The 23,620-nt window shown below is 40.0% G+C and overlaps 1 protein-coding gene across 1 annotated transcript; it reads right to left on the bottom strand.

The window, feature by feature from the left end:
- Window positions 1-1,445: 1,445 nt before the first annotated feature.
- Window positions 1,446-23,108, bottom strand: mfsd2ab (MFSD2 lysolipid transporter A, lysophospholipid b). The gene is made up of 14 exons (XM_084739111.1): window positions 22,888-23,108; window positions 18,527-18,652; window positions 16,805-16,929; window positions 10,641-10,764; window positions 9,887-9,965; window positions 9,591-9,766; window positions 9,380-9,470; window positions 8,330-8,448; window positions 7,995-8,078; window positions 4,873-4,956; window positions 4,563-4,675; window positions 3,898-4,041; window positions 2,845-3,021; window positions 1,446-2,489 (listed from the first exon to the last, which is right to left on the bottom strand). The coding sequence occupies exons 1-14, from the start codon at window positions 22,975-22,977 to the stop codon at window positions 2,435-2,437; spliced, it is 1,587 nt and encodes a 528-aa protein (XP_084595237.1). The 5' UTR covers window positions 22,978-23,108; the 3' UTR covers window positions 1,446-2,434.
- Window positions 23,109-23,620: the final 512 nt, after the last annotated feature.

The raw sequence follows: 23,620 nt of genomic DNA, 5'->3' as shown, positions 1-23,620 counted from the left end.
ACCTATTGTAAACTGTAGTGTGTAGCCTTTGAGAACTCTGCAAGGATTAAAATTAGCCACTGACTTCTTTGCATTATGTCATATTTGATTTTAAAATATAGGGACATAAATGAGTAACTTTAGTAATCTAGTTTTTTGAATTTACTCTTACACCTGGTTCCTGACCCAGAACTTACTGGATGTTTTGAAGACAGGAATATAAGAAGCTACTAAAATATCATCTCTCTCTAGGAGTTGTGTTATGGCTCATTATCCATGTAATGAAAGAACAAACACCAACAATCTCATCCTCACATTAAATCTTATTTAAATTGTCACAAGCCCATATTGTATAGTTGTTTCAAGTAAAGAAATGCTGACAACTCGTTCACAGTACACTTATCAATTAGTATTTATTAACAATATCTTTTTAAATCTCGACATTTTTTTCTTAAATAACTACAGTACAGTGTACATAGGTTCATTTCACTTGCAGACACAAATATCAAAGATATTTACAGGTTTACATACAATATATACATTATGCACAGGAGGCATGTACACAAGGCTTCTGTGTGTCCCCGTGGGATTAAAGCTCACACATTTGGCTACAGCCTCAAGAGTCATGAGGGACGTTCACTGACAGATCCATAAAAGGCACAAAAAAAAAAAAAAAACACTGGAAAAAAAAAATTAAAACTGGATGAGATTTACAGGATGTACAATTATTACAGGCTTAGTGAGTGAAAATGGCACCATGTCGGCATGTACATTATGTAAAGGAACCTCTAGGGAGGACAAAGAATAATAATAAAGTGAATGAAACATGAACATTTTCACATCGGCAACCCAGTTGTCAGAAACAACATGTCAAAGATGTAACAGTATGTATAACATATGACACTGTATGTACACATTTCCATATCAATGGATATGAAATATGACAACCCACACTTTCATGACTGGGACTGAGATGATCACATCGCATCCCGGTTGTTCCTTCAATAAACACACACATACATATATATATACAAAAAACAAAAAACACTCAACAATTTCTCTAATCCGTCTCCCAGTCCCCCCCCCCCCCCCCCCCCCCCAATAATGTGCTTCCCTTTTTGAATGCATATGGAGCAAAGACAGTAGCATTGGCAACATGCATAAAAAGGCGTGTATGTGTTTAAAAAAAAACAAAAAAATAAACTGTCTGATCCTGTTTTCCTCATCCTAAAACTTATGATTCAGGTGGAACTTTTACAGGCCTTGAATATGTTTAGATAATGCAAGAAGCACGACTTTTCCTGCAAACATTAAATCAAAAAAAAAAGAAAGAAAAGAAAAAAAACAAACAAACAGTAAAATCAAAACTAATAAATATTTAAATAATGATATCACTAAATTAGTACCGGCTGTAGTCACGGTTACGCTCAGTGTCTGAGAGGAGCACTGAGAGGAGAGAAGCTGGATAAACAGTTATGTATGTAAACAAACTGCTTCTGCTATTGTAGTGGTTTCAGTACTATGGTGGGGAACTAAAAGGAAGGAGCCCTTCAGAGCACAGCTGTTCCAACACCACTTTATTACAGCTTCTTTAAAAAAAGGGACAGTTCAGTCATAAATACAAATTTTTCCTCTTGCCCGCAGTGCTACATATCCATCTAGAACATCCTATTTATCTATCTAGAACAATTTAGATGGATAAATAGCACTATAGGAAAAAGAAAAAATATGTATTTCTGATTTTAGGATGAATTGTTCCCTTTGTTGAGCCAGTGGGATGGGAATGAGGTGGAAACATGCTGAAACAAACTGTCTGACTCGTTTAAGTATACTTTGAGGATTAACTGTAAAAAATTACAAAAGCACATTTAAACATGTTCAAAATACACACCGAGTCAATGACTTGAGAGCAAATGACCGACACCCACGATGTCACTGTGTCAGTTTTGAAATTCACCCTGAAACGGGGCTGAAGTTAAGGCGTTTATTCGAGTGTCTTTCGATGTTTACGTGTCAGAACTGTCAAGTTGTTTTCAAGTGCAGTGCTCAAGGTCATCAATGTTTGACGTGTTACATACAAGGATGGAAACTGTTCAGCGAGTAGCACCGGTAATAAAAATGGCAGCACTGACAACACATGCCCCCATCACATTTCATAGTTCTGTGCAATTTCAACTGAGAACAAAACCAACCTTAAAAAAATGATTTTTTGCACAGTACTCAAAAGATGTACAAAAAGTAAGGCTTTTGAGCTCTGACTGAACAAAAAGAGGAGAGTGAGATTTCATGCCGGGAAAATGTTTTTTTGCAGTCAGGTTTTGTAGATGTGGAACAGCAGCAGATTGATTGGACAAGGCAGTGTCTGTACGATCCGACAGGCCCAGGTCCGTTGGTCCCGCCCAGTGCAAAATAACCAGTCGATCGCCCGATTGGTCTGTGGGGTCTCTAAAAGGTGCTACACTATGTTGCCCAGTTCTGTCGAGTCTGTTTCTGAGTCTGCCTCGTTGTCCCTGCAAGAGACAATAAAGAGTCTTCAGTTGAAGTTTTGATTCATGGACACATAAACACAAGAGAAAAGTTGTTTATTAACCAAATCAGCTCACCAAATTGTAATTTCAAACAAGATTTTTTACCGATGACATACTTAACTGGATTGCACCAACAAAGATTAATTTAAATCCTCAAGTATAAATTTTAAGAGAAGATTAACGTGAATCTTTCTTAAATATAATTCAAAAGTTTTATTGCAACATAATTTGAAGTTAAACCATCATTTAATTGGGTCTGAGGCGTGCACCGCTACATCCTACAGCACCACGCCCATCCACAAAGTTTTTCAGAAGTCTCTTTAGTCCACAGCCTCACCTCTGTTCCTGCAGCATTTTGCGGTTGCCTTGCCTCCTCTCCTCATCGATTGGATAGGAGTACAGTATGGACAGGCCAATTACGATGAGAGCCAGGGGGGCGGCGGAAACCAGCAGTTTCAAGGTCAAATCTACTTCCTTTGGTTGAGTACAGCCTCTCGTGATGTAACCTGCGAAACTAAGAAAGAAAAAACATAGGTATGAAACTAAAAGCAGGAGAACTTCTCATCATGCAGTGTTTTGTTTTTAGATGATGTTTTTGGTGGTTTCGAACCCCAGCCACCACCTTCAGTACATGAGGAATGTCCTCTACCAGGTGAACTACTGGGGTGCCCAGGAATCCTTTTTTTTTTTTTTTTCCCATAAGGCCATGATCTTAATATGAAGGCACCCAGTCCCTGATCAAAGGCCAACAGTCTGCTGTAAAGTCACTCATGTGATGCTACGCTACAGCCTTACTGTACTTAATCTAATGAAAGATTTGCTTTGATGTGGGATTTGGCTCCTGGGAGATTTGGATTAGCCTCATTTAGACTTTTTTTTTATTGTGTCGCAGCACATTGGATAAAAACTGAATGAAACACCTACAAACACATTTTGAATGACTTAGAGTACAAGTTTCAAGGAGTGGTGGAATGTAACCAAGTACAAGCACCAAGCACTCAAGTACTGAACTTTACTTGAGGATTTCCATTTTATGCAGATTTACACTTCTTCCTTACATCTCAGAAGGAAATATTGTACTTTTTACTGCACTAAACTTGTCTGACAGCTTTAGTTATAAGTTACTTTTCATATGGCAGTGATATCCAGTGAAGCTGGCAAATTTTACTATACAATGAGTACTATACAATGAGTACTTTTAATTTTCATGCAAGTTTAAGTGTGCAAGTTTTATCAGCAAAATGTACTGAAGTAAAATTTCGACAAAGAATGCAGGACTTTTACATGTAGTGGAATACTTTGACAGTGAGGTTTTACAATCTTTTCTTAAGTTAAAGATCTGAATAATTTTTCCACGTCTGGTTGTGTGTGTGTATAAGTGAGTGCTTACTCTAAACTCAGAGTGGAGATGCCAAGAGAGACTCCGGAGGCGAACTTGGTGAAGAAGACGTAGAAGGAGTAGAAGAGAGCTTCGTGGCCGGTGGAGTCGGGGTTCTGTACTTGGAAATCGTCAACAACATCGGGAAGCATAGACCTAAAAAAAAAACAAAAACAAAAAGTTAACAGTCACTGCTGGTTATGTATGTTAGGGTTTCTGCAGGTCCTTAATCCAATCATTTGAGTTTTAAGGCCTTAAAATGTCTTAAAACACGACAGAAAGCAAAATGTTGCAAATACAATATTGACAGGTCTTATTATGTTACTTTTATTAAGCTGCATCAATTTCAGTCTTGTTTTTAACTGTGTTTTTGGGGTGGAACAAGTATTGATGAGGCTTTAACACCTACAAAACAAACATTGAACGAATATGACCATCAAAATCTGGCCCATCTGACCCACTCTGCACTAACAACATTCTGGGACTCAAATTTTTCATATCCTTTGGAATTTTTATGGAAAGAAATAGGTCTTAAATTTAATTTATAATGGTCTTAAAAAGCTCTTAAAAGTCTTGCTAAAACCCACAGAAACGATGATATGTGTATTCCTGATGAAAAAACATGAAAAAAGAAAAAAAATAAAGAAAAAAAGGTGAATAGTCATCGGGGGTCTTACCAGGGCAACAGGAAGGCTGCAGCCACTCCAACTCCAGCAGCGAAGGAGACGATGTATGTGACAATCAGGTTACTCTTCACACACACCACCAGGATAAGGAAGGGAACCACAGACTGGAAAGAACAGGAGCGTATTAGACCACAAAACCACACCAGACCAGCTGTCAGTCAAAGATTCACTTTCCAAAATATGTCTCTTAATGACACGAGAGCCGTTTTCCTTCATCTGCTAAAATACGACTTAATTCCTGTCAGTTTTACAGGCTTCATACGGCTTAGAAGTGGTGTTTGTACGTGGTTGTGGGCCTTACCAAGGTGCCAGCGTAAACCGCAGTCTTTTTCCCAAAGCGAGTCAGGAACCACTGCCAGAATGGGATGGCCAGAGTGGCGGAGAGCTGAGGGGAGAAAAGGAAACATTCAAAGTCTGGTTAAACAGCTGTCTGGTTTTACTTTGACAACCTCATGGACGTTCCCGTGAGCTCTACAAAAAGGCCCTCTATGTGATTTTGCAGAAGGTGGGACCCTCAGTGGTGTTGCATAACCAGAGAGACGCATTCTCGACATGCTTCAGCCTCCGTTTGGGTTTGACTCACTCGTGCTCGGTGATGCACGTTTGACCTCTCGCATCTGCCAAGCACAACAGCGACGGTGGAAGACAATATGGTTTCTGCGACTCTTCCCAAAACAAATTTGAGCTCAACGTGATGCAGACTTCCGCAGGGGTCATCCTATGACTCTACAGGGCTCGCTCAGATCAGTCTGGCCTCTGACCCCGGCGTGTTTGACTAAGGTAAAGATAACACGAAGCTCCGGATTACAATATTTTCCCACCTCTTCTCATGAAATGAGTGAAACGTTAAGCTAAGAGATAAAGCGCCGACACATCCCTTCTGTCTGTCTGCTGTCAGAGAAATGTTGGTCTGTGGCCACAGAAGCTGCTTTATGTGGTTTCTCAGTATGAGTTAATTTGGTTTTTAAATCATTTCCTTCCATTTTGCATATTTAATTTTGTGTCATATCAGCAGTATGTGTCTGGACCGACATTTCTTTGTACCAGGGTGTCTACATGTATTAGTTAAATTTAAGTTAAGACTTTTTAATCCCTATGTTAATTAAATTTAAGGCCAATTTTGCAATAAAACTAAAAATTAAATGTACCCAGCATTCTCTTCTGAGTAAATACATATATCATCAGTTCAAAATTATGAGTAAGGCAAAATGACAATCATTTGTTGAGTTAAAGAACATTTGGGAAAAAAAAAAATGCAAAAATCTAAAAGACTGTAACAGGATCACAAAGGCATTCAAAATAAACTCTTGCACTTGGAATAACTTTTAAACCATTAGAGCATTCAGCAAATAAATATTTTAGACCTTACCAAACAAGATTTAAGTCTATTAAAGGCATTTTAAGACTTTTTTTTAAGATGTCAACCTCTGCTCTGTGAGCCTTATCGGACTTTGCCTCAGGAATCAAATCTAATTGTCATTTGATAGGGCTTTATCTTCTCCACAGACCTCATAAAGCATGTTTTACACAACTGACTTCAGTGTATTCCTGCCAAAGGAAAGTGAGCTGCACAACATGGCAGCTCCTCTGACATAAACGCTGTTCAGCCCTTGAAAATGAGTTAATTTGCGGTGCAGCAGAGAGGCAAGAGAACAACGTAACATACAGCACGCTTTCTGCAACGTGCCTCACGTCCCTGTTGCCCTCACATGTTAAATTACATTTGACTTTGACCATTTGAATCCATTGACTGATATCTGGGTGGACGTAACAAAAATAAGAAAAAGGAGGTGATAAAAATGCATGTGCAAAAAATGGATGAGAAATGAAAATTAATTATTAAGTGATTTGATTGATTTAAAGATAATTTGATTAAAACAGTTGTGATTTTTCAGAAACCTGGGAGAGACTATTATGACTCACAGGAAGAGCCACACCTACCCCGTCACAAATATCCCAATTTCACTGACTAATTGTTTTAGTTAGTCTTTGTTTTTCACTCACAAAAGTGAGATGAACTAAATAAAAAACAATTTATAATGACAAATACTATGACAATGAGTTCTACACACACTTTTGTTCACTAATAAAAATGAAATGAAAACATTAGAAAGGGACGAGTTGGGAGGAGATCCAATCTCTTTGTGTGGCAGAGAAGTCAAATGGACATAATTGGATAGAACTGCATTTAGGAGGAAGAAAAGAATATGGATACATTTCATAATTGATGATTGATTGATTGATTATAAACCGTGTGGAGTGACAATTGCCACTAAAATGTGACAAACTTGAAGCAAACTTTGCAGATGAGTCATCCTGAAATTCATGCAACTACAGTTATTTTATCAGCTAACTGTAACTGGTATGTTTTTGCTTGGTAATTTTGTAATTTTATATTTAATCTTAAATGGGATGTGATGGCAGAAAGGAGGAGAAATGTTGATTACTTTGGTAACAGTTTAATAGAGGTTTCCACCAGGTCTACATTTGAAATTCTACAGAAGCCTTACACTAACCCTGTTAGTTAGTTGACTAAATCTACAGTACATTAAGTTGAGTAAAATATATTTGTAGACAACAATTCAGATGACCAGAAGACTAAGACTAAAACTAATTTAAAATCTGTTGTCAAAGTTAAAAATGATATCCAGTATAAATCCTGTTAGTTGATTTCTTTAACTTATCTTTGTTCTAATAAGACCAGAGTTTCCAGGATTACTCCGACATCTCATCAAATGACCGAAGGTGAGGATTAGGATCGCTCAGTGATGATTACGGCTAACTTCATGAGGAGCGGCTTCTGCGAAAGCTCGCACTGTCAAAGTCCCTAAAAAGTCATTTCACTAAATAAATGTACTTAAACAGAAAGGTCACTGCCTTGGCTCCATAATCCTTTCCATAAAGTAAAGGATCAAAGCGTGTAATCTTTCCAACCTCACTAACCTAGACTTTCTCAGCCTGTACATTTGTACTGTGCATGTGACTGAAGGCACATCTGTGGATTAATTGGGTTTAATACCTGTCAGAAGAGGTGATTCTTTGATATGAGGAGCTTTTTATTATTCTAAGAGGGGTCAGGAGAGATAAATGAAAGGATAATAAAACGTGGCTCCTTTGCTGTCTGTGGGAATGGGATGGCATTCAGGCACAGTGGACACACATCACAGAAATGGGCAGTGAGGAGACACTGCTCTCTAACCGAGCACAGACGAGCCTTGTGATAGAAGACAATTTATGTGTTCGCCAAGGGAGGGAAGCTTTTGTCTGCACTCCGCTAATGGCTTAACTTATTCCACACAAATGGGCTGCTCGAGGTTTCATACGCTGAGAGAAATGCGGCCATTGCTATGGAAACAGAGCACCTATCTGTCTGCGTGTCTGAAAATGCCACCTGCGTGTTTGTCGTTGTATGTGTGTACTCACCATGATGACCAGCAGAATGTTCTGGAAGTCGTTTCTGAAGCCAAGTGTATAGCTGCAGAACAGGGCGAAGTTTCCCTCCAGGAGCTGCGGGACGAAGCACAGAGACTCACTCAGTCAAATCCCACTGCTAAAACACACAAACACACACACACACCTCGGGCCAACTCTGCAGGCGCCAAGTGCACTCCAGCTATGAACACAAACCAGCAACAGACTCCCAACGTTTAATATAAGATGAGCCAGTTGAAATCAGTTAAAAAAATAAGAGTTAAGTGAGATTTACAGACACTAAACAAACCCACAGTGAAATTGTGTGTCTGGGTCTGTATACACACCATAAAAGCCAGCGACGTAAAGAGGAACACCATGACCAGTTTGGCGTATGGTCCGTGCCCCATCACCAGCTTAATCCCCTGGAAGAAAGACATGGGCTCAGACCTGGGACGACAAGACTCTGGAAAGAGGGAAAATTAGGAAAAAAATTAATCAAGATGCAAATAAATTACATCCAACACATTTTAATTCTGAAATTCATACTGCAATTTCTTTTCCAGCTCATTTCACACGAGGAGCAGCCTTTCACTGGATGTTTATCAGTCTCATCACTGGTCACAAGGTTTCTAATTTAACCCAGAGCCCGTGTGCTCTGTCAGCCCAAAGTCAAACCATAGCATACAGCTATAACTGTGCATCCGTACTGCACTAGAGTGAAAACGTGAAAAAGCAATCAATAGTCAGTTTATCATCCACAGAAGCAGAGAGGAGTACCAACACGGAAACCACGCAATGGAACAGGTGTTTAAGCCACTTTAAAAAGGTCCATCTTAAAAAGAAAAAAGAAACTATATCAGTTAAAGTGTACTCTATGTTAAGAATATTTTCAGTGCCTCTTTGCTACTCTAACCTTTCTGGCAGGAAACCACTGTTATACAAGCCAAACTAACCAAATGAGGCAGCAGGATATCAGCTAATCTTTTGATCATTTGGTTGTGTTGGTCAAAGTGATATCTGGCTTATATAATGGCAGTTTCCTGTCAGAAAAAGCTGTCTGATTGCAATGGAAAATTTTCTAAAGCGTACACGTAAACTGATGAACTTTTTAAGTGGCTACAGTACTTGTAGTTGCTGACCCTGTTCATAGCAGTATAATGTTTAGCTTCCCTGCTTGTCCCCTCGTTTGTATGCCTCCCATCAGAAAGTTGTACCTGAGCAACTGACATTTTCAGGGGGTGTTGAACAGTGATAAAAATCCTTGGAGCTAGGCTTGTTTAACTTAAGTTTCGCACCTAAAAAAAAGTTTGAAACCACAAATTTTAGACCTGTTTTAGACCTGACTTCTGTTTTTCCCCCCATTCTGGCCTGGAGTGGATGGTTTGGCAGCTTACCTTTCTGCTCACGCACACCGAAGAAGAGAACAACAGCGCAGAGGACATAGATTAAGCAGATGACACCGGAAGCAATCATGTAGGCCGCTTTCTGTGAGGAAGGAACGGGGACCACAGTTAGCAAACACCATTTGTTCCCTAAATTCTACTTCATCTTCTTGTTTGAACAGTAAAGCTGTTATTTGTGCTATTAATGAATATTTCTGTTTACCGTGTGGTCCAGGGAAATGACGGGCTCAGAGTCATTGAGTCCGACAGACTTTGAGGAGTTGCTCAGGTCCGCTACGATGTCGAAGGGTCCGGGGAGGCAGGGAGCGTTCGCCATACCCACAATCTGCCCCTGGATGGCTGTACCAAGAACAGTGCCCATAACCTCCACCGTCATCCCTGATTGGAAAAAAAACAAGGAGACGTTTAGTCATTGGTGACGCACATACTTCACTTTTCTTTTCAGTCGAGGGGCTCATTTAGGAACTTAGCATTTTGCATGCAGATAATGGTACTCACTGTACGCAGTGGCTGAGTCTCTTTCTTTCTGCTCTGAGCTGATGAACATGGTGAGGGCAGAGTAGGGCACATGGAAGCACTGATTTGCAAAGGAAAGAAGGAGCAAGGGGAAGAATAAGCATTTTTCACAAAATGTCAAACTATTTTAAGTTAATTATTTTAGATTATTGTGTGATTTACTGATGGACAGTAAGAGTTAAAATTATTACACTTGAGTATCACAATGCAAAAACTGCTACTGTGTTGTGATATTGTGACAAATGGAAAGATTTGTGGCAGTGGTTCAATTTGTGTCATATTTAAACAACTTGCATTGTTATCCTTCTTCACTGTCGTGACTGCATAAGAAGAAAACTTAAACTCAGATTTTCTGCAGGTGATATTGTGCCCTTTATACTAACACAATTTTCCTAAAATTAGACTTAAAAAATAGCAATATATCACTATGCTTACAATATTGCAATATACTGAAAACCCTGTATCGTGACAAAGAGTCATATCACCAGATTTATGCCATTACACAGCCTTAATGAACACAATGCTACACTTTGTGATGATCAAGTAAGTTTAAAAAACTTCCACAATTAAGGCTGCTTCATATTGCTCCATAAAAGGGAGTCACTGGGTTGTAAATTGTAAAACATGTCATGTGCAGTTCAGGGTCGTGGAACTGTTTGATTTCCCATGTGAGTAGTCACTGGTTGTGTGTGTGTGTGTGTGTGTGTATGCATATGTGCATGAGGGTGGTACTCACAGTCTGAAGGCTCTGGAAGATGCAGTAGAAAAAAAGATACCAGATGACTTTGCCGTCCTCAAAGGGAGGCACGTACCATATGAGGAAATAGGAAAGCACAGCCAGAGGGGTTGAGAGCAGGATCCTTCAATTGGACAAAAGAGAAGAGAGGAGAGGAGGGGAATGAGAACAGACAACAACAACAACAACATCAGTGGACCAAAACGTGAGTCTACTCGAGCATGAAACGGTCTTTGAAAAGAGGGGCCACTTATTACATAACAAACTGTGACCATTTATGCATAGCTTTCATTCTATTAGTGCCAATTTTCATCCTCATTAATAGAGACACAGTGTTCCCTGTGTTCACATGCCTGAAACAGGTTGGCTTTAATGACTGGATCATCTGACGGTTATGTGAGGATATAACAAACAGAGAATACTGCCAAACAAAACACTTGCATATACAGTCTTTGCATATACAGTTGCCTCATCTAACACCCTGTTACATAAAAATGTTTGAATAAGTAACCTGTGTGTGTATGAGTCTAAGGAAAATGTGAATATGAAGAAAAAAACACGTCATTTTAGATTTGTAATCAAATGCCATCCTGTACTCCTCCCCCTCTTCATACGTCTAACATCCAGTAGATTTTGTACCATGAGGTCATTTTATCAGGAAGAATTCAGGAATCCTGCAGGAATAGAATTCCAGTGTTTGCTCACTTCCTTCCTCTCATGGCCTGATCGCTGCTCTCCAATCACATACGAGACTGTGAGAGTGACTACACCCCTGGAAACAAGAGTCTGGCTTGCGGAACAGGAAGCAGTGTGCGGCATCCTGCTTGGTCCGCTGACTGTTAAGCGTTTTTACATTAGATTACTCATTCTTATCAGATGGGATGTGAAGTCATAGACGCATCACAATGTACAACACGCAACAGATAAACAATCAAAATGACTAAATGTCTCGCCATGGTAGGGACTAATATCTAACCAATCCTGAAACTGAACAGCTTCACTTCAGACTCACCATTAAATGACTTAAAGGGATAGTTCTGATTATTTGAGGTGGAGTTGTATGAGTTACTTATTGATAGCCAGTGTATTGCCTACAACAGATGGTGATCAGCACAGTCAGTTAGGAGAAGCAGAGAGGGGCACCACCACAGAAGCTAAGCAATGAACTGGGAAACCGTTTGGTGGGAAACCGCTGTAATATAAGCCAAATATCACTCTCTCCTAACCAACCAAACTCAATTGGCAAAATGAGCAATTTTAACTCGCAGAACACAGGAGCCTTTTAAAACACAGAAGTCACACAATTACACAAACTAAGTAACTGATCAAGGCAGCGATAGAAGAGCAATCCCTGTGTTCTGCGAGCAACAATTACTGATTTTGTTAACGGAGTTTGATTGGTTTGGAGAGAGTGATATTTTGCTTATCCAACAATGGCTTCCCATCAGAAGTAAGTGACTGACAGCAAAGAAAATGAGTAAAAACTATTTTTTATATAGCGCACAAGAAAATTTTAAGTGGCTAAAATAAGTTTTGTTGCATCTACAGTAGCTAATACACTGACAATAGAGAAATACCTCATACAGCCCCACATCAAATAACCAGAACTATCCCTTTAAGCCTATGTACAGACAGACTTCAATGAACAGTATGTGCATTACAGAGACAAATTTCATGAGGAGTGGCATTCTGCAGACTCTGATGCATGTGACAGGATTAAAGTCACCATGGAAATGTGAAGGAGTGGTGTGCAAGTTCAAGCAGGTGTTTTATCTAGAGACTAGACTTATCTATGACTTTATACTTAGGAATGCATTCTCTTAAGCTTTATTTTTCTCTGTGCCAAATCAGACCAGCAGCCCTTACAAAAATAGGCATCAGTTTATTTATATTTTTTTTAACTGTATGCTGTTCTCAAACTGGTTGCAAGTCTAAGCCAACTACTGCACTGTGCTTGCAGACCTGCAGTGACACAGTGGGCCATATAAGTACTGGCCAGAAGCTCCTCCTGGAATCATATTTAAATGTCTTCTGAAATAGCCGTGCTGACGAGGGGAGGGATGATTTTATCTCAGCAAGTTAACTTGGGTGACAGCTTTTAATCAGGTGTCTATTAACTGTGAGAGCCTGTTTTATGGGCTAACGGCAATATGTAAATTCAATCTTTTGGCAGCCATCGTTGGGCTGAACAACAGCAGCAAGAAAAGATGAAAACCAAGCCAAGATTCTGATTGTGAGGGCTTGACTTCATGTTGTAATTCTAAGACCAGGGTTTTTGCAGGTTTCAACAAGTTAAATTTATTTTAAGACCTTTTTAAGATCATTATGAAGGCAATGTGGTATGTGCACATTTTGCATGAGTGATTATTAGTTCAACATTGGTTTTGTTTTGAAGTTTTTACAGCATGGTCAAGACCATTTTTTTCCTAAAACTACATTTAATAGTGAGACTGAAGTTACTGCAACTTAATAAAAAGTAACCTCCTCATTAAATTAAGTTTTAAGAGCTGCCATAATCATGTTTAATATATTACATACAGGACCAAGCGAAAATCCTGTTTGACAATAACTAAATTTAAAAAATAAATCATGCTTTATGTGAAATTTATGTGAAAAATCAATCAATGGCAAGGTAAAACACCCACATCTAAGCCTCCAGCACACTTGACTCAAATTTTAAATTTGTATCAGGCAAGACAGACAGTCAGTATTTGCTGTGATACAAACTCTGGATGCTTCACAGTCCAAAGAAATTAATTTAAATGCATGTCTGGGGAATAGCAGGAAACCTTCAGTCTGTCACTTGTGACTTCTCCAGTTGCTCTGCATCAACAGTGCAGCTCATTCTACCACTGCTTCGCAACTTGAACTGTAGTAACCTCCCGGATTCCTCCACCAGTCTTTAAAAATTCTACTGGGGCTTGCATAGCTGAAAGCTGAGATGTCATTGGCTCGTGTATGTGGTGTGTTGTGGGCTGGACCAATCAGGAGCTGGCCTGACCCCATCTCCCCTCCCCCACTTCCTAAATACAGAGCTCATAAGATGGAGCAGCTCCGCTCAGCCGCCTCTCTGCCGCTTCTTCCTGCTCTCAGCCACCGCACTCATCTCCCCACGTCTTTTATGACTGAACTGACCATAATGTGACTGAAAATGCCAATCATTCCTCCAGTCTTTCTTCCTCCTACACCCCCACCCATGTGCATGGTTCACGCCCCATTTCTGACAATGCATGGATGATATGAATCTTACTTGCAGCGACAAGGCAAAGCAGCTCAAGCGTGACCCACTTTTGAGATTTCAAGAATCAGCATCTTGATGGTGGCAGAAAATTACAATAATGGTACACTAATCTCACCCTACCCATACATTAGTTCAATTAAGCTTTATATAACACTGTTGCGTGCGTAAGCATCAAGTCTAAAATTACATTTCTTTCAAGTAAGCATACACTTCCAGATCTTTTTGGATTAAAAAGTAATTCAAGCTGTAGATCCATGACATGTACTAGGGTTTCTGCAACCCAGTACATGACTGTTCATGTCTGTTTCTTGTTTCATCCACAACCCAAAGACACTCAGTTTACTGTCAGAGAGGAGTAAAGAAATCAGAAAATAGTCACATTTGAGAAACTGATAAATAACTGAAAATAATTATCAAAATAATTGCAGATTAACTCAATAGTCGATTCATCGTTACAGCTCTGAATTTTATAACTAGTATTATCTTTATAATCCAATCAATTTATACGACCTATCAAAATCATATTCAAGACATTTAAGGCCTAAAATTAGGATTATTGGATTTTAGACATTTCAAGGACCCACAGAAACACTGATAGTGTGTGACAGTACCAACTTTGTGCATATTATTTACTGTTTTCCACCCTTCAAACAATGTTCCTACGTTGTAAAACCTCTTTTAATAAATCATTTGACTTAATAGCAAATTCCCTTCCATTTTCAGAGGCGGCCCTTTGCCTTTCCAAACCTTCATTTTAACTTGCAAGATGAAAAGCTATTAGAATATGTTGATAACTATGTTAAATAACTGCTTGATTTAAATACCAAAGAGGTACATTTCTGACACTTCACGAGGAAGTGCTAACTGACAGCTGAACAGGATGATCATTCCTTTGTTTTCTAAATTAATGTTGCAGGTGTTGTAACTGTACGTGCACCCAAGAGGACGTAAATACAGCAAACTGAGGAGGGGGCCACATGAGACCTCAACGACTGGATTCATCTCCCACTTGTGCCCCTTCTTTCACACACTTAAGCAACCAGGGAGATTATACGTTTAATTAAGAAGACAGGAGAGTAAATAAGCTCGATAATAAATGCTCAGCCCTGCACCTCCCTGTGGTACTCATTATGTGTGCTGCTCTGAGACATTTACCTCGTCACCTTTCTGCCCAATCACTTTATGAGGTGCTGCATGTTATCTAACACTGACAAGCCAGTAGCTCTAAAATATATTCAGTGTTGACAGGAGACGTCTTCTATAAGCAGCAGCTCATGGTGACACCCTACACCGGACGTCTCTGATGTAACAGTGTGAATTAAACCCTTTAGACATGAGGGTTCAAGGAGGGTCTGACATTTTTTGGGCACTTCGTCCACCGCACTTTAACAGTCGTGCAATATTCATGAACAGACAAATAACTTAACGAGATAAGGGCGAGTCGGTTGCAGAGAGACCAAGAGGCAGATATGTGGGGGAGGGGGATATAGAAGCTGAGAAGAAAAGGGGTCAGAAACCTCTCAGTGAAAAAGGTCTGACCACAGGCCTCCCACTCCCTCAGCCATGTGGCTTGTAATGAGAGGGTGTCACTAGTGTACTGGTCACACAGAGAACAACAGCAAAATAACTAGGCAGGTTTCAAATGGGCCAGAAATCTTCTTGCCTGAAGTCAATTTTTACTTACGCCTATGCATCAAATAACTGCAAAGATTAATCATCATGCTTAATCTAGGGCTGCAGCATGAAGGAAAATGTCAGAAAATAGTCCAAGGTAATGTCATTAAATGTGAAATGTGAAATTACTTTAACAATTAATCCATTAACAAAACAGTGTACAGTGAGTGTCTGAGTCCTACAGGGGCATTCCCTGTCTGAAAAATAGTTTGTGTGCTTGCTGAAAGAAGCAGACTCTGTAACAGGCAGGAGTTATATTTGTCAATGCCTTACCAAAGGCCATGCTGTGGGAAAAGTGCAAGACTAGCGCCTACAGGAACTCCCTATATTTCTTTGGTAAAAGGAAAAAAAACAAAAAAAAAAAACAGACAGGCTTAGGGCTTCTGCATTTTGGCTTCAGCAGTCCAGCCAGGACCATTTCACATTTTTCAATATATTCTTCGATGGCCTGAGTGTGTGCATGTCTTTTGTTTTGTTTAGGAAGTCTTGCTGTCAGTTCAGTTTAATTTCAGGTAGTTTCCAGAGCGGAGTTTCCAGAGAGTTTTTTTTTTTCATTTAAAAATGTTTAGTTTTTGTTCAGTTCTAATTAGTTTCATTTTTTTAATACAATGTGGGAGGTATTTCTCAGGGGGATACATTTAAGCTGTTCAGTTTGTGAAAGCAAACTGAATTCTAGTCTCAAGAAACACACGCACCAGTGCCTCTTCAGATTTAACCAAACTGACAGATTAAAACTGTCAAAAAGTTTGTGGTTTTTTTTTGAAACTCTTGTTTTTACTTTTATTTCTGTTAACCAAAATGTTTTTTTTTGTTTTTTTTACATCTACTTAAATTTTTAATCAACTATAATAACCTTGGAAGGGAGCTTGAATGGACACATGGACACATGTGCGCAGTGACAAAGTAGTACAACAGGGATTGCATCAGCATGACCTGCAGTAACCCCTCTTGAGAGAATTCAAACGTGGCCCTACGCACAAAGCCCCGCCCCCAAACAATGACATGTGGAGTGTATAGCTGGAAATCTTCCACTCGCAGCTCTGACTCACCGAGGCTCACGGCAGCCCCCCATCATGTGATAAGTGCTTCAATGACATAACAGGACTTTTTATCATCAAACTAATGGTAACGGTCTGCTGGAGGAGGAGGAAGAGGAGCAAGAGGATGCTCTAAAGAAAATATCCAAATAGAGCAACCAAAAAGCTCTAAGCTTATCATATAAATCAAGTCAAACAGACTGTAGACCTACCAGGGAAGCATGCGTCCAAAACGTGTCCATGGGCTTCGGGAGACCAGGAAGCCCACCGTGGGGTCCGTTACAGCGTCCCACGCTCGGCCAACAAACAAGATGATGGAGGCATAGAAGGGATCCAGCTGCCAAAGGAGAAAACACAAAGATTATTGAAACTGTGGCTGTTAAAGTGCACAGTTATCAGTATAGTGGGTCATTTCTTCATAACAGAGCTGCAACTATTAGTTGATTTTCTATTAGTCTATTCTGGTAATCCATAATTTGTTTCAGTCTTTTATCAGGAAAAATGTCAAACATTTGTGGGTTCTAGCTTCTCAAATGTGACGATTGGCTACTTTTCTGTCATTCATGATATTCTTTGGGTTTTGGACTGTTTGGACAAACAATGCAATTTGAAGATGTTACTTTGGGCAAATTGTGATGATCTTTTTTCAAGAAGTTTTTTGACACTTTAGAGACTAAACAATTAATCATGAAACAATCAGCAGATCACAAAAAAAAGTTGCAGCCCCACTTGATACTCAAAACAAAAACTCCAGGTACACATTTGCTACCAAAAAATATTAATTGATTAATTGTTTAGTACATAAAATGTCAAAAAACAGTGAAAATGTCTTCACAATTTCCCCAGACGCGAAACTGATGTCTACAAATTGCACCCTTTGTCCAACCAACAGTCCAAATCCCAAAGACTCTTCATTTACCGTCACAGATGACAAAGAGAAATCAGCAAATTGTCACATTTAGGAAGCTGGGAAAAAACGATCAATCAATTATCAAAACGGTTGGCTTCTCATTTTCTCTCTATCGACTAATCGATTAATTAACTAGTCATTTCAGCTTTTATGTATACCAGTATACCATCTACAGCAGAATGATTAAATGTCATGAACAAGCTGAGAAACTCTACACGGTCTTCAGTGCAGCTTTATAACACGACACTGAACTTGACATTACAGTGAGTAGTTATCCGCTTGTTTTAAGTCAATAGTCAAAAGGCAGCAATTTCCAAGAATCAAGTTAAACAGTGAAGATGCCACTTGGCAGCTCAGCCTGTCTGCTGTTCACCCAGCGCTGTACAGAGAGAGACAGGCCTGACTGGACGCCGGGCGGGATGAATGCTCGACTCCTGACTGTACAATCTGCGCCATGCTGTGTCAGCCAATAGACTCTTAATCAAGAGTCGTGGTAGCCGGACAAAGCTAAACCCCTGGGAAGCGGCTGACTTACACGCTTTTTTGGCCTTAACCATCAGATTAGTGTCAGAGCCCATTAAAACAAGCCACCTCCTCACCATGCTACCATTGTCCCCCTTACCCATTTTTTCAGAATGATCCTTTACAGGCCTTTTAGTACAGTGCAACCCCACTGTCAAGTCAATAATGGAAACAACAGAGAAACTTTTTCCACCTCTTCATTTTTCCAGGATAATCACCCCCTTTGTTAGTGAGCTTTGGCGGTCACAATGTCCCATGTGTGCCCTTATGAGAAAGGTGATTTGAGGGCAGGGGGCGGATCATGTACAGCTCCTTGTCCTCAACTCTGTAAATGCCACCACACATACTGTGGAAGACAAGGACAGTGGTGGGTGTACAGCATGTTCCCATTCCCAAGAAGGTGGTCCTTTAAGAGCAGCAGGGTGGATATATTTAGGTCTGTGTCGTGACACGGACACTAAATGTCACGCGGGCAGGTGTGAAATAATCTCAGCCAACTCACCTGAGCTACGTCCAGTAGGTAGATCTGCAGGAAAAAACCCAGGGCACATCCTGTGATCTGGTAGGGTGCTCCACCGATGGCATAGCATATCTTGTTGCAGATTGACAACCTGTTCCTATGCTCATGCTGGAGAAAACAAACAAGGAAAGGGAACAGAAAAAACAGTTAGTCAAGTTAAATTATTAACCATTATAATTTTTAAATTGCAGGAGGCACAATATTTATTAAAGACAGGGTTCAACAGCTGTTTTTTTCACTTGCTCTGTTAGGCAAGTGGGTCAGAAATATACTTGTCCAAAGTCAATTTTTGCCCCTATATAAACTGGTTTATTTATTCGTGATTATCAAATAATGCCTTCAACAGGATATGCTGATGTGATACTGGGTACACAGGACAATCCTGTTCTTCTAATGAGGGACAATCGCAATATAGTACTTACTGAATGGCTGCGCATTATTTTGAAACACGATAGGTTGTGGTAATCAATTCTGCAATACTTACATCAGCTGAAATGTTTCATACAAGCACCGGCAAGCCATGGAGGAGAGGTTGTCAGCAGACCTCTTATAAAGCGAGATAGTTGGCTCTGTTATGACACACCCGCAACGTTTTTTGTGAAGAGTCGCTTTGTTTAATCCGCCTCGCTTTCAAACTTGCAGCAAACTATATAATACAATTCGAGTTTCACTCACATCCTCCAATGCCACCTAACTAAACTCCTGTTTCCACGATACTTGAAATGCTCAGTTGTGCTTTAGCTCATAAACTTTGTTTTTACCCGTTGTCATTGTCACATGACTGCCCAATCGCTACAGTGCATGTGCAACTTTCAACGGAGATGAGAAGGAAGCTAGATGGCTCACTCCCTAGCAACTTTCATCACCATGGGAACAATTATGTGTTTTACTATTTTTCACCACTTTGTTTGGTACAGATCTCTAAAACAAAAAACAACAACAAAAAAAGATATATAATGAATATATATATTAGATATATCGTGCATTCAGCATTAACAAACTTTTGAACAAAGTGTCCTACAGGCAAAGTATTTGCAGCTGTCTGCAAACCTTTTCAAGCTTTGACAGGGCCAAGCCCTTGCAGTTATAGGAGGGGTTCAATTCTGCAGAGTTGACAACAGCAGCTTAATCCTAACAGGGTGACTGTAATACAGCAGGATACAGTTGTACACCCAAGGCTTATAAAAGGGCAACTTTCTCCATTTCTGTATGAACTATTTAATCTTAAACCTGTTTTTACTCCAATTTCCAGCCTATTTCTCACTAATTCCAATTCACACACGTTTTTAAATGCCTCCTAAGGAATGTGGCCTAAATTCTTAATCACCAAAGTCTTGAGAGCAAAGAGTTCAGCTAGCAAAAAGCTAACCATCATGTAGCATATTTGGCAGAAGTCGGGGACAGCCACTGGGAAACAAGAAGCCCTTAGTTTTCTAACAAGTGCTCATTCTTCTCCATCTTCTCCACTGTAGATGTAATAATTTCCTCAACAGACAGATGCTAAACAACTCCTCTAATAGCAACACAAATCTCTGCAGATCAGTGCCAGGGCATGACAACACTGCAGTGTCACACACACCAAAAGCCAGGGTGACAGCACCTTGGTGGCAGGCTGAACTGGCTTGATATCCAAACAGATGCCTGCCAGTTTAACCAGTGCGCCGAGTGTCCAGCCCACAGGCTGGTGAAAACACACCCACCTCCCTGACCAATCAAAAAGTTGTGTTGGTGCTGCCTAATAACCTGCCCTCTTTTTGAAGAACTTTTCATCACTGGAGCTGAATGAGGAAACTGTTAGACAAGAGACAGCATTGCCAGCTTATGAACATGACCTTGACCTGCAGGAGGCACAATTCAGTGCCCCTCAAGTACATGTCACTGATACGCATGAGAAGAAAACTGCCGTTGCCTCATACGAGATCACACCACAGCACAAAACACTGCTCTGTGCGTAACCGCAACTGAATGAACCGGCCTCTGTCTTGTTGATACACCCAGCCCAGCTTTTGTTTAGGTGACAAAACCACTCTCTGGTTGAAATAAGAAACCTGCAGAATCAAATCATAGACACAATTATTCAGATTTTAGTGACTGAACACAATGGCTGGCTTTACAACCGATTATATCTCCATGGTAGTGAATGTGGAGTCTCAAGGATCAAACTTGAAGACTCTAAACAAACTAAACACGACAGAGTTGTCACTTAAGAGCCGTTTATGCATGATTAAGATCTATAACCAAAACATTTTTGCTGATTGTGCTTGGGAGTCCATTTCTTCTTCACTATGTGTTAATCACCTACACCTGTTCTACCTGTGTGCACATTTTTGCCCCTCCTAAAATTGCATTGCAGTGAGTGTACCGATGTGTCATGTAACTGTAGTAGGAAAGTGTATTAGCGTCACTCTCTTCACACAGCTTTAGAGCAATCCACTTAAATGACTCCTCTTTGCACTGCTGATCGTAATGACATCAATTACAGAGGGAGGGGAATGTATCTTGTGGTGTTGAGTTGTCCTGATACTGATTCCAGTATCAGAAAATGCCTCTGATGCTGTCTAAAATCTGTTATCAATAAGTACACAAGTCTATGCACCAATCCAAAACCACATCATTTATTAACCCTAAACTGGAACCTTGCTTCTTCCCAGCAGTGTTACATACGGCACTTTTTCCCCCAGGATGACAACATCTTGCTCTATGGCATTCATCCTCTATATGAATTTGTTTGTCCTTTGGAAAGGGTTTACTCTGAGTCAAACTGTTAACAGTAATAGCACTCACATCCAAATGGTATTGGTACAGCTTGTCTTCAGCCTGCTTTACACAGTGTGTATTTAATGGGGAGGCTCTGTGAGCCTGACATGAAGACCATCCACCTATTACTATACTATCTCACTGGCAGCACCTCTGTTATCAGTGCTACCAGTAATCATATGCTGCTACTGTAGAAAACATGCTTAGGTCACATACAATTCAGAAACAGGTGGGATCACTCAAAAAATATCAAAAATGTTTTGATTAATATTGCAGTTAGAGAAGGAAATGTAAAAACTCTGATTTTGGATGAGCTTTGAGCTAATTATCCCCTGCCTGCTCACTCCGTGTCTGACACGTCGCCTTGCTGCGTGCTTCCTGCTGCATTCACAACTGTAGGGAATATGGGAATAACCTCTCAGAAGGCACCCCAAGTTAGGCTGGGATTTTCTTAGGCGAAATGGAGACTCAAGAGAAGACAGATCACATGACAGTGCAAAATGATCAATTGCTTACATATCGTTTCACAACAACCCACTACTCAGTCGGTGCATTCACGCGCTGATGCCAAATTCTCTCCTCCCCGTTCATCTACTACAACTGAAAGCATTGTGTCACGTTATTTCTGGAACAGAAATACTTTAATCTAGCCAGTTTTTTCCCCAGTTATTTTGATTTATGTGCATTTGCCAATAAATGTTCGAACTGAAGTCCCTTCTCCAAGATGTGGGTGGGCTTCAGAGGCAGCCCGTGAACGCAGCACTACACACCCATTTGGCGACTAAATTCGAAATGAACTGATGAGAAAGCCTGTAGCCTGTATATCTCACGCTGTTATCGGTCGACAACACAATAAAACGGTTTATGAGACTCACATTTTCAGAGTGACTGCACTGTAGGTGGATTTTTCAGTTAATTAAATTCAATTAATTAGAGAGAAATGAGAAATTCCAGTGTATGCGGCTACTTAGACGAGCTAGCTATCTTTTACGTAATATAAAATGAATACATTTAAACGGCAGCCGTTAAGAGAGACGAGTGAACTCGCTAACGTTCGCATATTCAGGGTTTAAATTTAGCTCTGTGTGGCTGTGGTAATGAGAGCACCGAAAACCACTATCATTACAGTCTACACACAAATTATGACTTAAACCTGCCATATTTAACCGTGTCTAACACCGTCCAAAGCCTCGGTTTATTTGATTTATACGACTTTAAAAGAATATCTCGTGATAAGCAAATGAGGAGAGAGAAAGGGCTGAGTTAGTACTGAAATTATTTAGCTATATGTTCGAGTTTAACATTTTTACCAATTAATTAGCTCATTTAAGAATTTATTTAGACACTGAAGAGACATATTTGGGTGAACTCTAGTGATGAAATATCACAATGAGCAGCGCGCCTAGCTGACGTGTGGCACTCCCTGGACATGTCATTTTACCGGTAAGCTCATTCATTCAAATCTTCAACATATATTCCCGTCAAAAGGGAGCTTTTTCCGTCTTGTACTATCTGCTCTAATTGTTTCAGATAAGAAACCGTCGTTAAAGCTTCATTTTGATTTACTGATAAATGAATTAACTCACCTTCCTGGCGAGCTTGATGCCATCCGAGCTGACCGGTTTATTCAATAAACTGGCGTTGGAGTATTGTTCGCCTCCTTCTCCTTTTGCCATAGCAGGACAGCTCTCGGTCTGAACTCGACACAAAAAGAAGAAATATCAAACACCGTCTTCTGAAAAGATCTGAGGAAACGCGTCCAGTCGTATCGTCGTGGTAGACAATCTGTTTGAAAACTGAGAAGATGCGATAGAAAGGGTGGATGTAGTACGCGTAGTAACGCCCCTCCAACGTGCCATTCACCCCATGTTTCACCCCGCCCTTAAAGGCGGGTCTGCCCCGAGAGGTTGGTCATGCTTATTCTGTGTCATCAAGCGGCAGCTGCAAAGACATTTATCTGTCAGTGAAAACACTTCAGAAGAAATTCAGTGTAATGATTGGCGATATGTCTCTATATAAGAGGAAGCCTTTATCATATCCCTTAACCAAAATGTAACACGTTATACACGTAGCTACCATCGAGGTCACTGAGGTCATGTTTTTTTTTTTTTTTTTACCTCAGTAGATTTAAATTTGACCACTGTTGGACCACATAATGATATCCCAAATCTTATTCCTGGCAGTAGAGCTGAAGGCTAAACTCATCCATCCCATTCTCCATCAGAATACTAAGTTTATTTAGGGACTAAGATACACTTCAGTACAATCAAATCTTAACTTAATATAAATATACAAGTTTTATTTATTCAAGTTAATGAA

Source organism: Lutjanus erythropterus, chromosome 16 (assembly GCF_056507025.1).
Source record: "Lutjanus erythropterus isolate fLutEry1 chromosome 16, fLutEry1.hap2, whole genome shotgun sequence".
NCBI lineage: Eukaryota > Metazoa > Chordata > Actinopteri > Lutjaniformes > Lutjanidae > Lutjanus > Lutjanus erythropterus.
This window is presented reverse-complemented; position numbering and strand designations above follow the sequence as displayed.